At 36.0% G+C, this 12,570-nt stretch overlaps 1 protein-coding gene across 1 annotated transcript; it reads right to left on the bottom strand.

Annotated features, from left to right (window-relative positions):
• Positions 1-3,023: 3,023 nt before the first annotated feature.
• LOC133292381 (uncharacterized) lies at positions 3,024-3,463 on the bottom strand. Its single transcript, XM_061490788.1, has one exon. The coding sequence runs from the start codon at positions 3,418-3,420 to the stop codon at positions 3,211-3,213; it is 210 nt and encodes a 69-aa protein (XP_061346772.1). The 5' UTR covers positions 3,421-3,463; the 3' UTR covers positions 3,024-3,210.
• Between the last annotated feature and the right edge of the window lie 9,107 nt (positions 3,464-12,570).

Genomic DNA, 12,570 nt, shown 5'->3' with positions numbered 1-12,570 from the left:
GAAAATAAATTCATTATTACTTAATTCAATAATATTGGTTACCATACCTTTTTATACTTTCCTCTTGTTTTTTTCTTAAGACTATTTTTCTCCAATTGATATTCCCATTATTTTTTCCTTTCCATTTTTGGTGCAAACCATTATTTTTCCCTTACATTTCACTGACGTAGGCATTACAACATTTATCTTTTTATAGCATATTCAAAGTTTTCATTTGAAAGTTTTAAATTATGATCTGGACTAAAAAAAGTATTTTTTTTTTGTAATTTTTATTTAAATCATGATTTTGAAGTTTTAAATAAGAAATTAAATACGATTTTAGTAATTGAGTACATAAATATGAATTTTGTATGGAAGGGTATATTTCAATTGAGACCAAGTCATTTTTTAAAAATATTTTTAAAGGTATATTTCTCACATTTACTTGATTTTTTTTTTATAAAAAAAATCTTATATTTTGGCTCATGATGTTATCAATGTATGAAAACTACGTTCTTAGTCGCTAGAGTGACTAAACCAATCTTTCAATTGGTGAATGCATTTATTGTCACAAAAAAAAAGAATATAACTGTATAATACATTCAAATTTTTAGAATAATAATCTTAATTAGTATCTACTTGGAAGATATTTTTCTTAGCTTCTCTTCTTTTTATAATCAAAAGCTAGGCCAAATAGCTTTTTATAAAAGTTCTTACAGTAAGAAGATGTTCGGTCCTAAAGAACCGTATTGCTATATCGTATGATATGCATGTGCTTAGAGGTATCCTAGAGATAAGTATCTAGATTGGCTTATAGCCAATACTCCAATCACTGCGCACAAGCAATAGGCTTATAGCCAAGACGTGGGTATGTGCATAGTGTTGGCAGCAATAATAAATAGATCAAAAGTGTGTACCTGAGGTCTTTAACCTCTTATTTATAAGGGTTACCTCTTGGGCTTATGTAGATCTCCCAGTTGTAATATGATTCAACTTTCTTTCTGTTGGATAGGAACTGTATCCTTAGCAGCCTTACTGTTTTATATTGTTAGGATAATTGTGTAATTATCCTTTAAGGGATCCTTGAGTAAGTAGTTAGGATATGAAAATATTCCATAAGAGAAGAGTTTTTTTTTTTATAATGAAAATTAAAACATAAGTCATAAGTTCTAGGAAGAATTTTTTTTTTTTGAGTTGTATAAGCTTTTTATTGAAAAAAACAGCTCTTTTGAAAAATAATTTTTAAGTAACTTTTAAACTAAAACTTTTATATAATTCTCAAATAGTTTAAAATTTTATTTTTAAAGCTCCTTTTTTTAGCTTTAACTTAAAAGTATCTTTTAACTTAAAAACAAAATGATATCAAACACTCTTAAAGTAAATTTATGTGAAAAAGTTGAAGGTACACAGAGTATTCATACAATTTTTAAACAAAATGCATGAAAGCTTAAAAATATGTTTGGACTACAAATAATCATGAGTAAAAGAGCTATTCATCAACAAGTATGATATATATTAATAAAAATCTTCATATTATTTTTATAACTTACTTTTTCAAGTACAACAAAAAGGAAACACATCCACACCAAAAAGAAAAAGGAAACATATCACAATACAATGTGTGCTTTTCTATTTTATTACATACAAACAATTATATATTAAAAAAAAATTAAATGAGTAAATAATATGTAACGAAACAAGCAACCTTAACATTTTCGTACGGGTTTCCCAAATGAAAATTAGTACTGCACGGTACCGTTATGTGATAAGCCTTACCAACTTGAGTTCGGCCTTACGGAGGAGAGGATTTTTTATTTTTTTTTGGAAATAAGGAGGAGAGGATTTTCAGTACAATAATAGTACATACTTCTTCACTGGAAAAAGAAAAATATGGAATATAAATGAAAATAACCATAAAGGTGTGAGTAGTATAAAAATGTTATTTTTTTATCATATTTGATAAATGATATACTGAGTATTCGATATAATGGGAGTACTAAAAATATTTTCCTTAATGAGAGCCTTAGTTAATATTGATGTTTTAAAACTCGGATCGGTTATTGACTCAATCGAAGTATTGAGTTAACGGGTTATTAATCCAACTAATAGGTCACTGAGTAGGATTGATCTAGTAATAACTTTTGTTTGTGTTTAGCCTCTTACCTTAGGTTCAATCCCTTTCGTTGGCAAGTGTGAAATATTTTGCATAAATAAGCCAAAATCGTGTTTGATCCGGTCGGTCCGATTCAAGTTTTAAAAGACCGGCTAATACCATTATACTACCACCGTCTGAGTTTGGAAAAATCTTCAATGCATAAGATGTATGGTACATCCCTCCAAAAAAATGAAACATTTTAGAACTTAAATGGTAATATAAATTAAAAGCTGGATTTAAATGAATTTTTTTCCCCACTTTTAAAAAAAAGGAGTATCCACTGCACTCAAGATTTGTTCATAGGCTTGCTACCAATTTTTTTTTAAAATTATTTAGCATTCGATTGTCAACAAGTACCAATTATTTTAGATTCAAGCCGGAGATCATAATAACGACAAAACTCTTCTTATTAAATTTTTATATTATTAAAAAATATAATATAAAAATATTGAAAATGCATCACTTACAAACTTAAATTGTTAAGTGAAATCCGTAATCACAGGGTAACATATTCAATTCTCTCTGTCTGACTTTCTAACGAAATTAAGAAAGCAGTTGCTACCAAGTTTTTTGATATATATAGCTGAAGAAAGCTCGTTTTTTTTTTTATTATTATTATTAATAAGGATAAATTAGCCAATGTTCCTTTAAACATCGTGTGCTATTAGAAAAGCCTCCTTCATTTTATTAAAATACTAAAAAATAAAGTAAAAATAAAGAGACGTACTGTTGTTTTAAACATTTTTGTTTTGTGAATGAAAAGTGTGATTTTGATTTACACAATACTATTAATTTAGGATTCAAACACTTTAATTAGAAGCATGACATCATTCATATATCTCATAAGTAGAAGTTATATAATATTTATAAAAAAAAAAGACACGTAGGTAGAAAGACAGAGAGTTCCAACTTCCAAAACAAGGGAAAAGGGAAAGAGGTTACTAAGAAAGAACGAATAATAAGTAGAAATAAAAATAATAGAAAAAAGAGTTGGAAGTTGGAACGAACGAAGTGATCATGTGTGGACGTAAGTAACAACCACACAGTGTCCCCTAGTAACCTAGTACTTTAGTATTTTAGTGTTGGTAAGAACGAAGAACAGCTCCACAAAAAGTGCAAACAATGGCTCTCCACGATTTCCAGTAAAAGGGGACATAGCAAAACCTGGTGGCCGTCTTCATCTCCGCCACGCTGGCTCCGCCGCCGCACCGGGAGCATATCCCCGCCGCCGGCTTGCTCCGCTGCACCTCCCGCCGTTGGTCCACCAGAAAACAGAAGCATACCATCCTGCTCGATCCGGCGTCGTTTTTTATGGTGGTGATGATGATGATGAGCTGACAAGTTAGTTGAGGGAGGCAAAGGCACAATGTATTATATAACATAAAGATTGGTTAAAGTTCGATGTTCTTTTGAAGTGAAATGGTTTCGGTATATGTGACCGTCTTAAGATGCTAGTGGGGTGGATACGTGGCGGTCACATGGAATAAATCTTCACTGCTGGTATTGTTGTACTAAGATTCAATGTATCCCACCAATAGAAGTATTATATATCGTAGAAGAGAGAGAAAATTTGACAGAGAACAAAAATTAACTAACATATAATATCTTTATTGATAAGATGTATTGAATTTTTACTACAACAGTAACATCAAAAATTTATTGTGTGACAGGCGTTGTAATAAATAGATAGGGGGCATGCTTGCTGTTGTTGGGTGGGACCTTTTCAATATGTTGGTGGCAGTTGGTAGGTCCTTGTTGATTTTTTTTATTTGACAATTGGTCAATTTGCCTTTGAATCTATTACTTTTGAAAATTATATTACATTTAATTCGTGTTTTATCAATAAGATTGCATAAAGTGACTATATCTTTTTATGGGATTTTTTTTTCAAATAAAAAATTTAATTGAGTGAATTAATTGAATTATAATTTGAAATTTTCGTTGGTTTGAGTTTTAAAACGTTACTTGCAATTTAATTTGAATTATTTTTATGAATTTTCGTATTGAAAATTTTCAAAGTACTGGTTAAATAATTATAAACATTAAATATTAAGTAAAAATAAAATATTTAATATATTAAAAACTTATTTTTTTTCCCGTTCATTATACCTTCTTTTTTTTTGAAAATAATAGAAAATTAAAACAAAAACACAACAAAAAGAAATTAGGCACAAAGCCTAGACCAGTGAACACCTATAGTGTCACCATACAGACTATCAATACAACCTGACGGTGGACAATCAAATTCCTGAATTACCCAAGAGAAACCATAAGAGTAAGAGGCTAGAAAGTCCGCTACTCTATTTCCTTCACGGTGAATGTGAGACATATAAATCTGCCAATCTCGCTGTATCAAATTTCGAATACGATTCACCAAATTAGCCGCAGGGTAATCATGGTGGCACCCATTTGTAATGAGCTGTTGAGCTGAAAGAGAATCTCCTTCGAGCCAAACTTGCCTAAAACCTCTATCCCAAGCTAGCTCCAAACCAACCAAGCAAGCCCATAACTCAGCATGCAAAACTGTACCTGAGCCTAAATTTTTACAGAATCCGACGATCCAAGTTCCTGATGCATCGCGAAAAACTCCTCCACACCCAGTCCTAGTACCATTAGCATCACATGCACCATCAACATTAAGCTTAACCCAATCCACAGGAGGACAACACCAAGCAACCAATCTCTCTATTCGATTCCTTGGTTGATTGCCCGCTCCAAAAACAGGGTTAGCTGCAAGAGCGACACTATCTCTGAAACCAATTGCTGAACGGATAAGTGAATAAGCATTCTGGCGATCACCTTCAAAAACCCAAGAATTCCTACATTTCCAAATTTTCCAGGCTAAGATTCCAAATAAAAGAGGCCAGTCTGACCCCATCCCCCAATCCTTTGAGCTGTCTAAATTAGAAATGATCCAATTGTGCAGGTTGAGGTTGAAAAATTCACGCTGATTTATATGAGGCATTATCATGCACCATACTTCCTTTGATTGTGGACAGTCGCGAATAGTATGAAGGATAGTTTCACTAGACTGATTACATCTAGGACACAGATCTGAAAGAGCCATATGGCGGCGGAGTCTACAAACATTAGTCATCAGCTTCTCCCCTGCCATTAACCAAAGAAAAAAGCGAATTCTTTCTGGCCCCTGCCATCTCCAAACACTTTCCCAAGGAAACTGTTGGATTGTAGTATCTTTGATGGCTAATATTGTATATGCTGACTTAACAGTAAACTTGCCATCTGTCGTTCCATTCCAAATTAAATGATCCTGGCCATCTTGACTAGAAGGAGGAAGAAAATTCATAAATCGATGCAGCACAGAATCTGGAAGCAATTGTCGAAGAGAATTCCATTTCCATTGCCCCAATTCATCCACGTAGTCCACCATCTTCTGAAGAGTATCACTAATAGAAAACTGAGAACCTGCATATGAGATCAAAGGACCACAATCGGGCAGCCAGCTATCAAGCCAGAACATAGTGGACTGACCATTGCCTAACTGCACCCGACTATGATCCATTATAATATTCCAATGACGCGTAATTCTCTTCCAAAGCTGGGAGCTGTTGTTTGGAGCATGAATAATTGGCGTCATGCCTGCCTCCACATTGTACTTAGCACGTAAGAACTTTGACCACAAGGCATCTGGATGAGCTACGAGGTTGAACCCAACCTTCATGATAAATGCTGAGTTCATTTCCCTCATACTCCGCAGTCCAAGGCCTCCATTTTTTTTATCCATGCAAATCTGCTTCCAGGCCACAAGATGAGAACGTCTAGAGTGTGGAGATGAACCCCAAACAAAATTTCGAATCTTCCTATCAATCTCTTCACAGGTGACTTGCGGTAATGAACACACCTGCATTGGATATGATGGGATTGCTAATAACACTGCTTTAGATAATGTAACACGACCTGCTAGAGATAGACTGGCATGATTCCAAGCAGCAATTCTAGAATTCATTCGATCCAAAACATAAGAGAAAGATGACCGACCCACTCGCTTATGATGCAAAGGAATTCCCAAGTATCTTCCAAGATCCGCAGTCAAAGAAAAACCAAGAAGCCCACTAAGATGGTTTGCTTGAGTATGACCCACATTATGAGAAAAGAAAACTCTAGTCTTACTATGATTGACTTTTTGACCAGATAAATCACAAAATATATGTAAGGCCTGTTGAATTATTAACACTTGCTCCTGAGAAGCTTCTGCAAACAAAAGGAGATCGTCAGCAAAAAATAAGTGGGAAATTTGTGGAGCTCCCCTTTTAATCCTCACTGGCTTCCACCTCCTGTGATCCACTGCCTGAGAAATGAGATGGGCTAGTCTTTCCATGCAGAGGACAAAAAGATAAGGAGAAAGAGGATCTCCTTGTCTTAAGCCTCTAGTTGGCCGAAATTCTTTAGTACAAGCCCCATTCCAAAGAACATTCATAGTGCAAGATGAAACACACAACATAATTAGTCTTATCAAATTTTCAGGAAGCCCTACATCATATAGGGTATCCTGAAGGAAATTCCAACTGATCCTATCGTATGCTTTCTCAAGATCAACCTTGATCGCCATCCAACCTTTAGATCCTCTCTTTTTCCTCATTGAATGGATTAGCTCTTGAGCAATTATGACATTATCCGTACCTTGTCTAGCTCTGATAAAACTGCACTGATTAGGCATCACCAGCTTGTCCATCTGCAATTTTAAACGGTTAGCAACAATTTTGTTACCGTTTTATAAATAACATTACACAAGCTAATCAGACGAAAATCCTTGAAAGTATGAGGATTCTCAAGTTTAGGAATCAAGCAAAGAAGAGTCTGATTCACTTCTTCTATACGACTAGGATCATTGAAGACTCCCTTAATGAAATTACAAACAGAGCTCTCCACTACATCCCATTGGCTTTGAAAAAATATGCTATGAAGACCATCAACACCAGGCGCTTTAAAAGGCCCCATTGAGAACACTACTCCTTTAATCTCTTGACTACTAGGGCAGCTCTCAAGAGCCATCATAACTCTCCTTTTCATTTCTGGGAATTTGTTCCTAATGGGAAAATTAGGCCGGAGAGGAATATCTTCCTTATATAAATTATCATAGTATTCCACCGCTTGTTTGTAAGATCTTATTTTGATGCATTGATCAATGATCATTTTGTTGACATGACAACTCAATTTTTTTTTATTCCCTTGAATACGAGTCTATCTTACTTGGGACATTAACTCTTTTGCCAATGTTTTGAGTACTATTTATCTCAATGACACGATTTAATGAAATTATTGCAAAATGCCACGTCATATTCGCGCTACACCCACCACCGAGTCTTGATTGGACAGTGGCAGTGTCTTGCAGGCCACAAATCTCAGCCAGTAGTGTACTAAGATTAGTGGTCAAAGTGGCAGACTGCCATGTCTGCAAAAGGCTATCCATTGGCCAATCTCTCTAGGCTGCCAGTCGAGATTTGGTGTACTTGTTCCACGTGTCAGCACCCTGCGTATCTCTTTGGGCTGTTGATTGAGTTTGGTTGGGATATTGCCACGTGTCAACACCCTGCCTTAACTCATTGGGCTGTTGGCCGAATTTTATTCAGATATTTCCACGTGTCAGCACCCTAGCCTATCTCGCTGGGCTGCTGACCGATTTTCATAGTTCTATATATAGTAACTACACCACCACATTCCTAGCAGCAACAATTCGTTGGAGCTCTTTCAAATATCTCTTTGTTTCTATTTCAGGTCAGATTTTGTAATTGTTTATTTTTGTTGTAGTTTTATGTAATTATATTCAAAATGAGTGAGGGTAATGATTCAGTAATTGTCTTAGTATATTACCATGGAAGAAAATATTTTGGTCATAATGGGCAAGATTTCGAAGGAGATACGAAAATATTTTGTATGAGCCCGCGGTGTAGTTTTAACGAACTGAAGACGACAATATATCAGAAGCTAAGATTACAACGATGGCAAGTTCTATCTCGATTGGCTGCTAGATGTGCCTCGAGACCTGAAAGTTGGGTTCCTGTAGAGATTATTGAGGATGAAGATGTCATTTTAGTAGTAGATGCATTTTGAGATCATCCACACTCCACATTTACTAAACTCTATGTGAAAGTTAACTCCGGTGGATAGTCTAGCAGTCAACATTCTCTCTTTTATGTTCACTCCATCGACATTAATATGGAGCCAGTGGTGAATCCCGAAGACAGGTATGTGTCACCCCAACACACCCCACCCTCACCAATGTATGCAAAAATTGATCTTGCCCACGATATGTATGATCTGGCCTAGCATATTGATAGTTCCGACGAAGAGGTGAATGAAGCCGTTGTCTCTTGCAGTGACTCATCGGACACCGACATGGATGAAAATTTCGATTCATGTCCGTCTATCGCTATGTGTTATCTGGTTCCTTCACCTGGAATGCACGAGGCCGGGAGTGGCAGGCTAGTATCCAGAATTAAATTTTTTTTGTAATAATAAATTTTAGACATACCAGATGTTTGCAATGCATGTGTGCTGATACAGGAGAAGAGAATGTTCCATTTTGGTCTCAAATAAGTCACTATATGCATATTAATTGGGTTCACTCAGATCAAGAGTTGTCGGCAATGGATGGAGCACAAGTACCCAACTGGAAAATGGGTCAGGAGCTATATAAAGACCAAGTGTTTGACAACAAGCATGATGTGTATATGATAACAAAACAATTTTGTATGGGAGAGTATCTCACAACCATTGTATCTAAAGGTGATAACAAAACATTAATCACAGTGCGCGAAAATAACAACGATGGTTGTCCGTCGAGGGTGAGGGCACACGTTAAAAAAGGCGGCACTGAATGGATTATCGGCAAATGGGTTAACGAACATAACTGTGTTAACCAGACTCTTTCTCAAGATGAAAAGCAGTTGGATTATAATTTCATATGTTCAATGATTCTAGGTATGTCAAACAAAAGAAATTTGTATTATTATATAACTAAGTCATTAATAACTAATTGTATGACCACATGCAAAAATGATAAGGGAGGAGCCAAATGTGAAAATGTCTATAATCCAGGAGAGGATAACAACAAATCATGAGTTTTATATATCATATAGGAAAACATGGAAAAAAGCAAAAAGCAATTGTCAAAATTTATGGGGATTGGGATGAATCCTGCGCTTTTCTGCCAAGGTGGTTGGATTACATGTTGAGATTTTCACCTGGGGCTGTATATAAGTTAGATCTGAATGACAATTTTGTTGACAACAGGTTGGATCAATCTCTAAAGGTGTTCAACAGGGTGTTTTGGACTTTCAAACAATGTGTTGATGTCTTCAATTATTGCAAACTAGTTATCCAGATAGATGGTACACACTTATATGGTAAATATCGGGGGACGTTTTAATTGTAACTACTGTGGATGGAAACAATTATGTGTTACCAATTGCATTCGCGGTGCTAAAATGGAAGAATCTTGATGATTGTTTGTGGTTTTTATCCCTGATACAAATGCATGTGACACAAAAAAGGCATTTGTCTTATCTTTGATCGACATGCGACCATTATATCTGCAGTCAATAATGCGGTGCTGGGCTGGAGACACCCAAAGCGTAACATGTCTACTATATTCGGCATGTTGGTAGTAATTTCAAGCACTAGTTCAAGAACATTATGTTAAAGAAGCAACTAAAGAAGTTAGGTATACTTTAGATACTAATACTTGTATTGTTTTATGATTCGATGATGAGATATGTCATAAGTTTCTGCCATTGTTACCTTATGCAGGTTATGCAACTTCCCGGTTGGATTTTGACGCTGGTTTGGAAAAATTAAAAGAAGTAGGGCCTCAAATAGCTGCTTGGATAGATCGCATTCTGAAAGAAAAATGGAGTATCGCATACGATGAAGGGGCCAGAAAGTTTGGTCACATGAATACAAACTTGTCAGAATGTGCTAATAAGATCCTTAAGGGTGGAAAAAACTTTCCTATCACGGCATTGGCGCAGCTCACGTATGGCCGATTGGTGCAATACTTTTTGATACATGGCCAAGAGTCATGTGATGATATGGCCAGGGGTAACCATTTCACCAAAGTATTATGGCAAGCGTATGCGATTAATCAACAAAAAGTCGCCACAAACTGGGTAACGATTTATGATCCTCAGAAGACACAATTTGAAGTGCAAGAATCATATAACCAACGAACGCATCGGGGTGCAAAGAAATGGTCAGTTTCATTACCTTATCGGACATGTCAGTGCGGTGAATTTACTGCATTTAGATACTCGTGCAGTCATCTTATAGCAGCTTGCACATCTGCAAATCATGACCCAATGCAATACATTGATTCTGCTTACAGTGTCGCATATCAATGTCAGGTATACTCAAGGGAATGGTACCCGATCGGCAACGAGGATTTCATACCAAAAAGTCAAGGACCAACTGTAATCCCAGATGAGTTGATGAGGCGTCAGAAGGGGAAGCCTAAAAGAAGTCGTATACAGAACGAGATGGACATACGAGAAAGGTCCACTACTCGCACACGATGCAGATATTGTAGGGTTTTGGGCCACAATAAGCGTAATTGTCATTCTCGCCAACCTACTCAACAAAGACGAGTTAGGCCACTAAAATAACATAAACATAAACACGACATAAATGTCCACCATACATCAGCAAAAATAACACAAACATAAATAAGAGTCAGTGGGTCCATGATCACCATGACAGAATCTAGTGTCATGCAAGTATGGGGATAGGTTACATCTATATCTGGCCCCTCTCTCAGGGTTCCTCTGTAAACCATCATCATCCTTATCATAGTCAACACTTCCTGCGTAGGGTCCTCATTCAAGGCTCGCTGAATACTCTCTCGTGAAAACTATGGAATAGAACATCCCTGTGGTGACTGCAAAAAATTGGTGGCAAATGTTGTAAGTGTCACAACAAAAGGCTCAGGCATGTATCCCTCAACAAACTCCTCTAAGCCCTGACTGTCCTATGAACTTCTCTCTCCAAGGTACGTGGGACCTTGCAGCGCTGTATATGCATGTGTATTGAACGTAGATCCAACAAGAGCTGTCAAAATGTGCTCCAGCCCATGGGCCAGCCCTCTTACCCCAATTTTCAGCCCCACTTTTTTTCAGCCCCACTTTTTTTCAGCCCACATGTAGTAAGGTTATTTTTGACCCTAACCCCAATGACCATCATTCTTTTGGGTTAGGGTAGGGTTCACAGCCGGCCAACCCACTTTTTTCTTCCCAAACCCTAAATCCCCAATTTCTTTCGCTTTTCATGGTTTTCCTCTTCAAGGTCTTACTATTTCTACTTCTTCTCCCGGTTCTTCTACTTCGCAACTCTTCTAATTTTTTCTTTCTTCTGCTCGTTCTTCTTCTTCGCATAGGTATGGTTTCGTTCTTCTTCTTCTAATTTTTTTTTTCTTTTTTGTTACCTGGTAAGTGGATTAGCAAAGCAAGAGTTAATCCATCAGGTTCTGGTGCCTGAGCTAGGTTTTGGGATTTCATGGTGGTATCATTGTGTAAGGTTTCAAAATGTTTTGCAGAAAGATGTACTCTTATTATATTTTGATTTATTTATTTAAGAAAAAGAACCATATTCTTAGTTTTCTTCCCCTCCATCAATTTTATCAAGAAATTTTCAGTTAAAAATCGAATAGATTGGAATCACGATATACTTACAATAGCTTTTGTATTTGGTTTAAGTTTTGATATATTTTTTTTGTATTTACGTTCTCTGTTTTAATGTAAGTATATTATATAAAACTCCCAAGTTACGTTCTCTATTGTAAAATTGATTCTGATTTTGGAAGGTGGTGAATTATGTTGGTCTTTTGGGTTTGAGTTTCATTTCAGGAGCAGGACTTGGGTACAACTTCACTTGGGATCCTGTATTTGTCTTTCACATTTTTTCTCTGTGGTTGCTTCATTGGTGGTGCGAGTTCTAGGGTTCAAGAAGGCTTTAATTATTGGGACTAGTGGTTATTGGTTGTACGTGGCTGCAAACTTGAAGCCAAATTGGTAATTATTTGCTATTTTCCTTTGAATGTTCATGTACTTTGCTGCTGTCAAAAACTTAAGCATTCACTCTAATGTCTATGTAGAAGTGTTTTTGATTTTTGAGAGAATAACATGAGATTAGTTGAAGTTACTAGTGTACATTTTCTGATGCAACATATGTCCCTTAATCATGATTGAATTTTTGTTAAAAAGTGAATTAAACAGTGGCTACTTGAACTGATATTGTGTTTTACTCATGAAAAGTGAATTAAACTCTCAACATCTCACTTACATATTGTAATTAGATGTATTTTATGATGCATTAATTACTATTATTATTTTTTGTTTAAAGTATATCTTATGTTGAGATATATAGTCCCACATTGGTTGCATGTGCAACTAATATGGAGTTTATAAGACCTTGGGCCCTCCCAC

The sequence above is a fragment of the Gastrolobium bilobum genome, unplaced genomic scaffold, assembly GCF_033153095.1.
Source record: "Gastrolobium bilobum isolate Gb01-03AN ecotype WA unplaced genomic scaffold, APGP_CSIRO_Gbil_v1 utg2134, whole genome shotgun sequence".
In the NCBI taxonomy this organism is placed as follows: domain Eukaryota; kingdom Viridiplantae; phylum Streptophyta; class Magnoliopsida; order Fabales; family Fabaceae; genus Gastrolobium; species Gastrolobium bilobum.
This window is presented reverse-complemented; position numbering and strand designations above follow the sequence as displayed.

What these genes read in the sequence shown, in the direction of transcription:
- LOC133292381 (XM_061490788.1), bottom strand. Translation starts at nt 3,420, where the DNA reads ATGGTATGCTTCTGTTTTCTGGTGGACCAACGGCGGGAGGTGCAGCGG.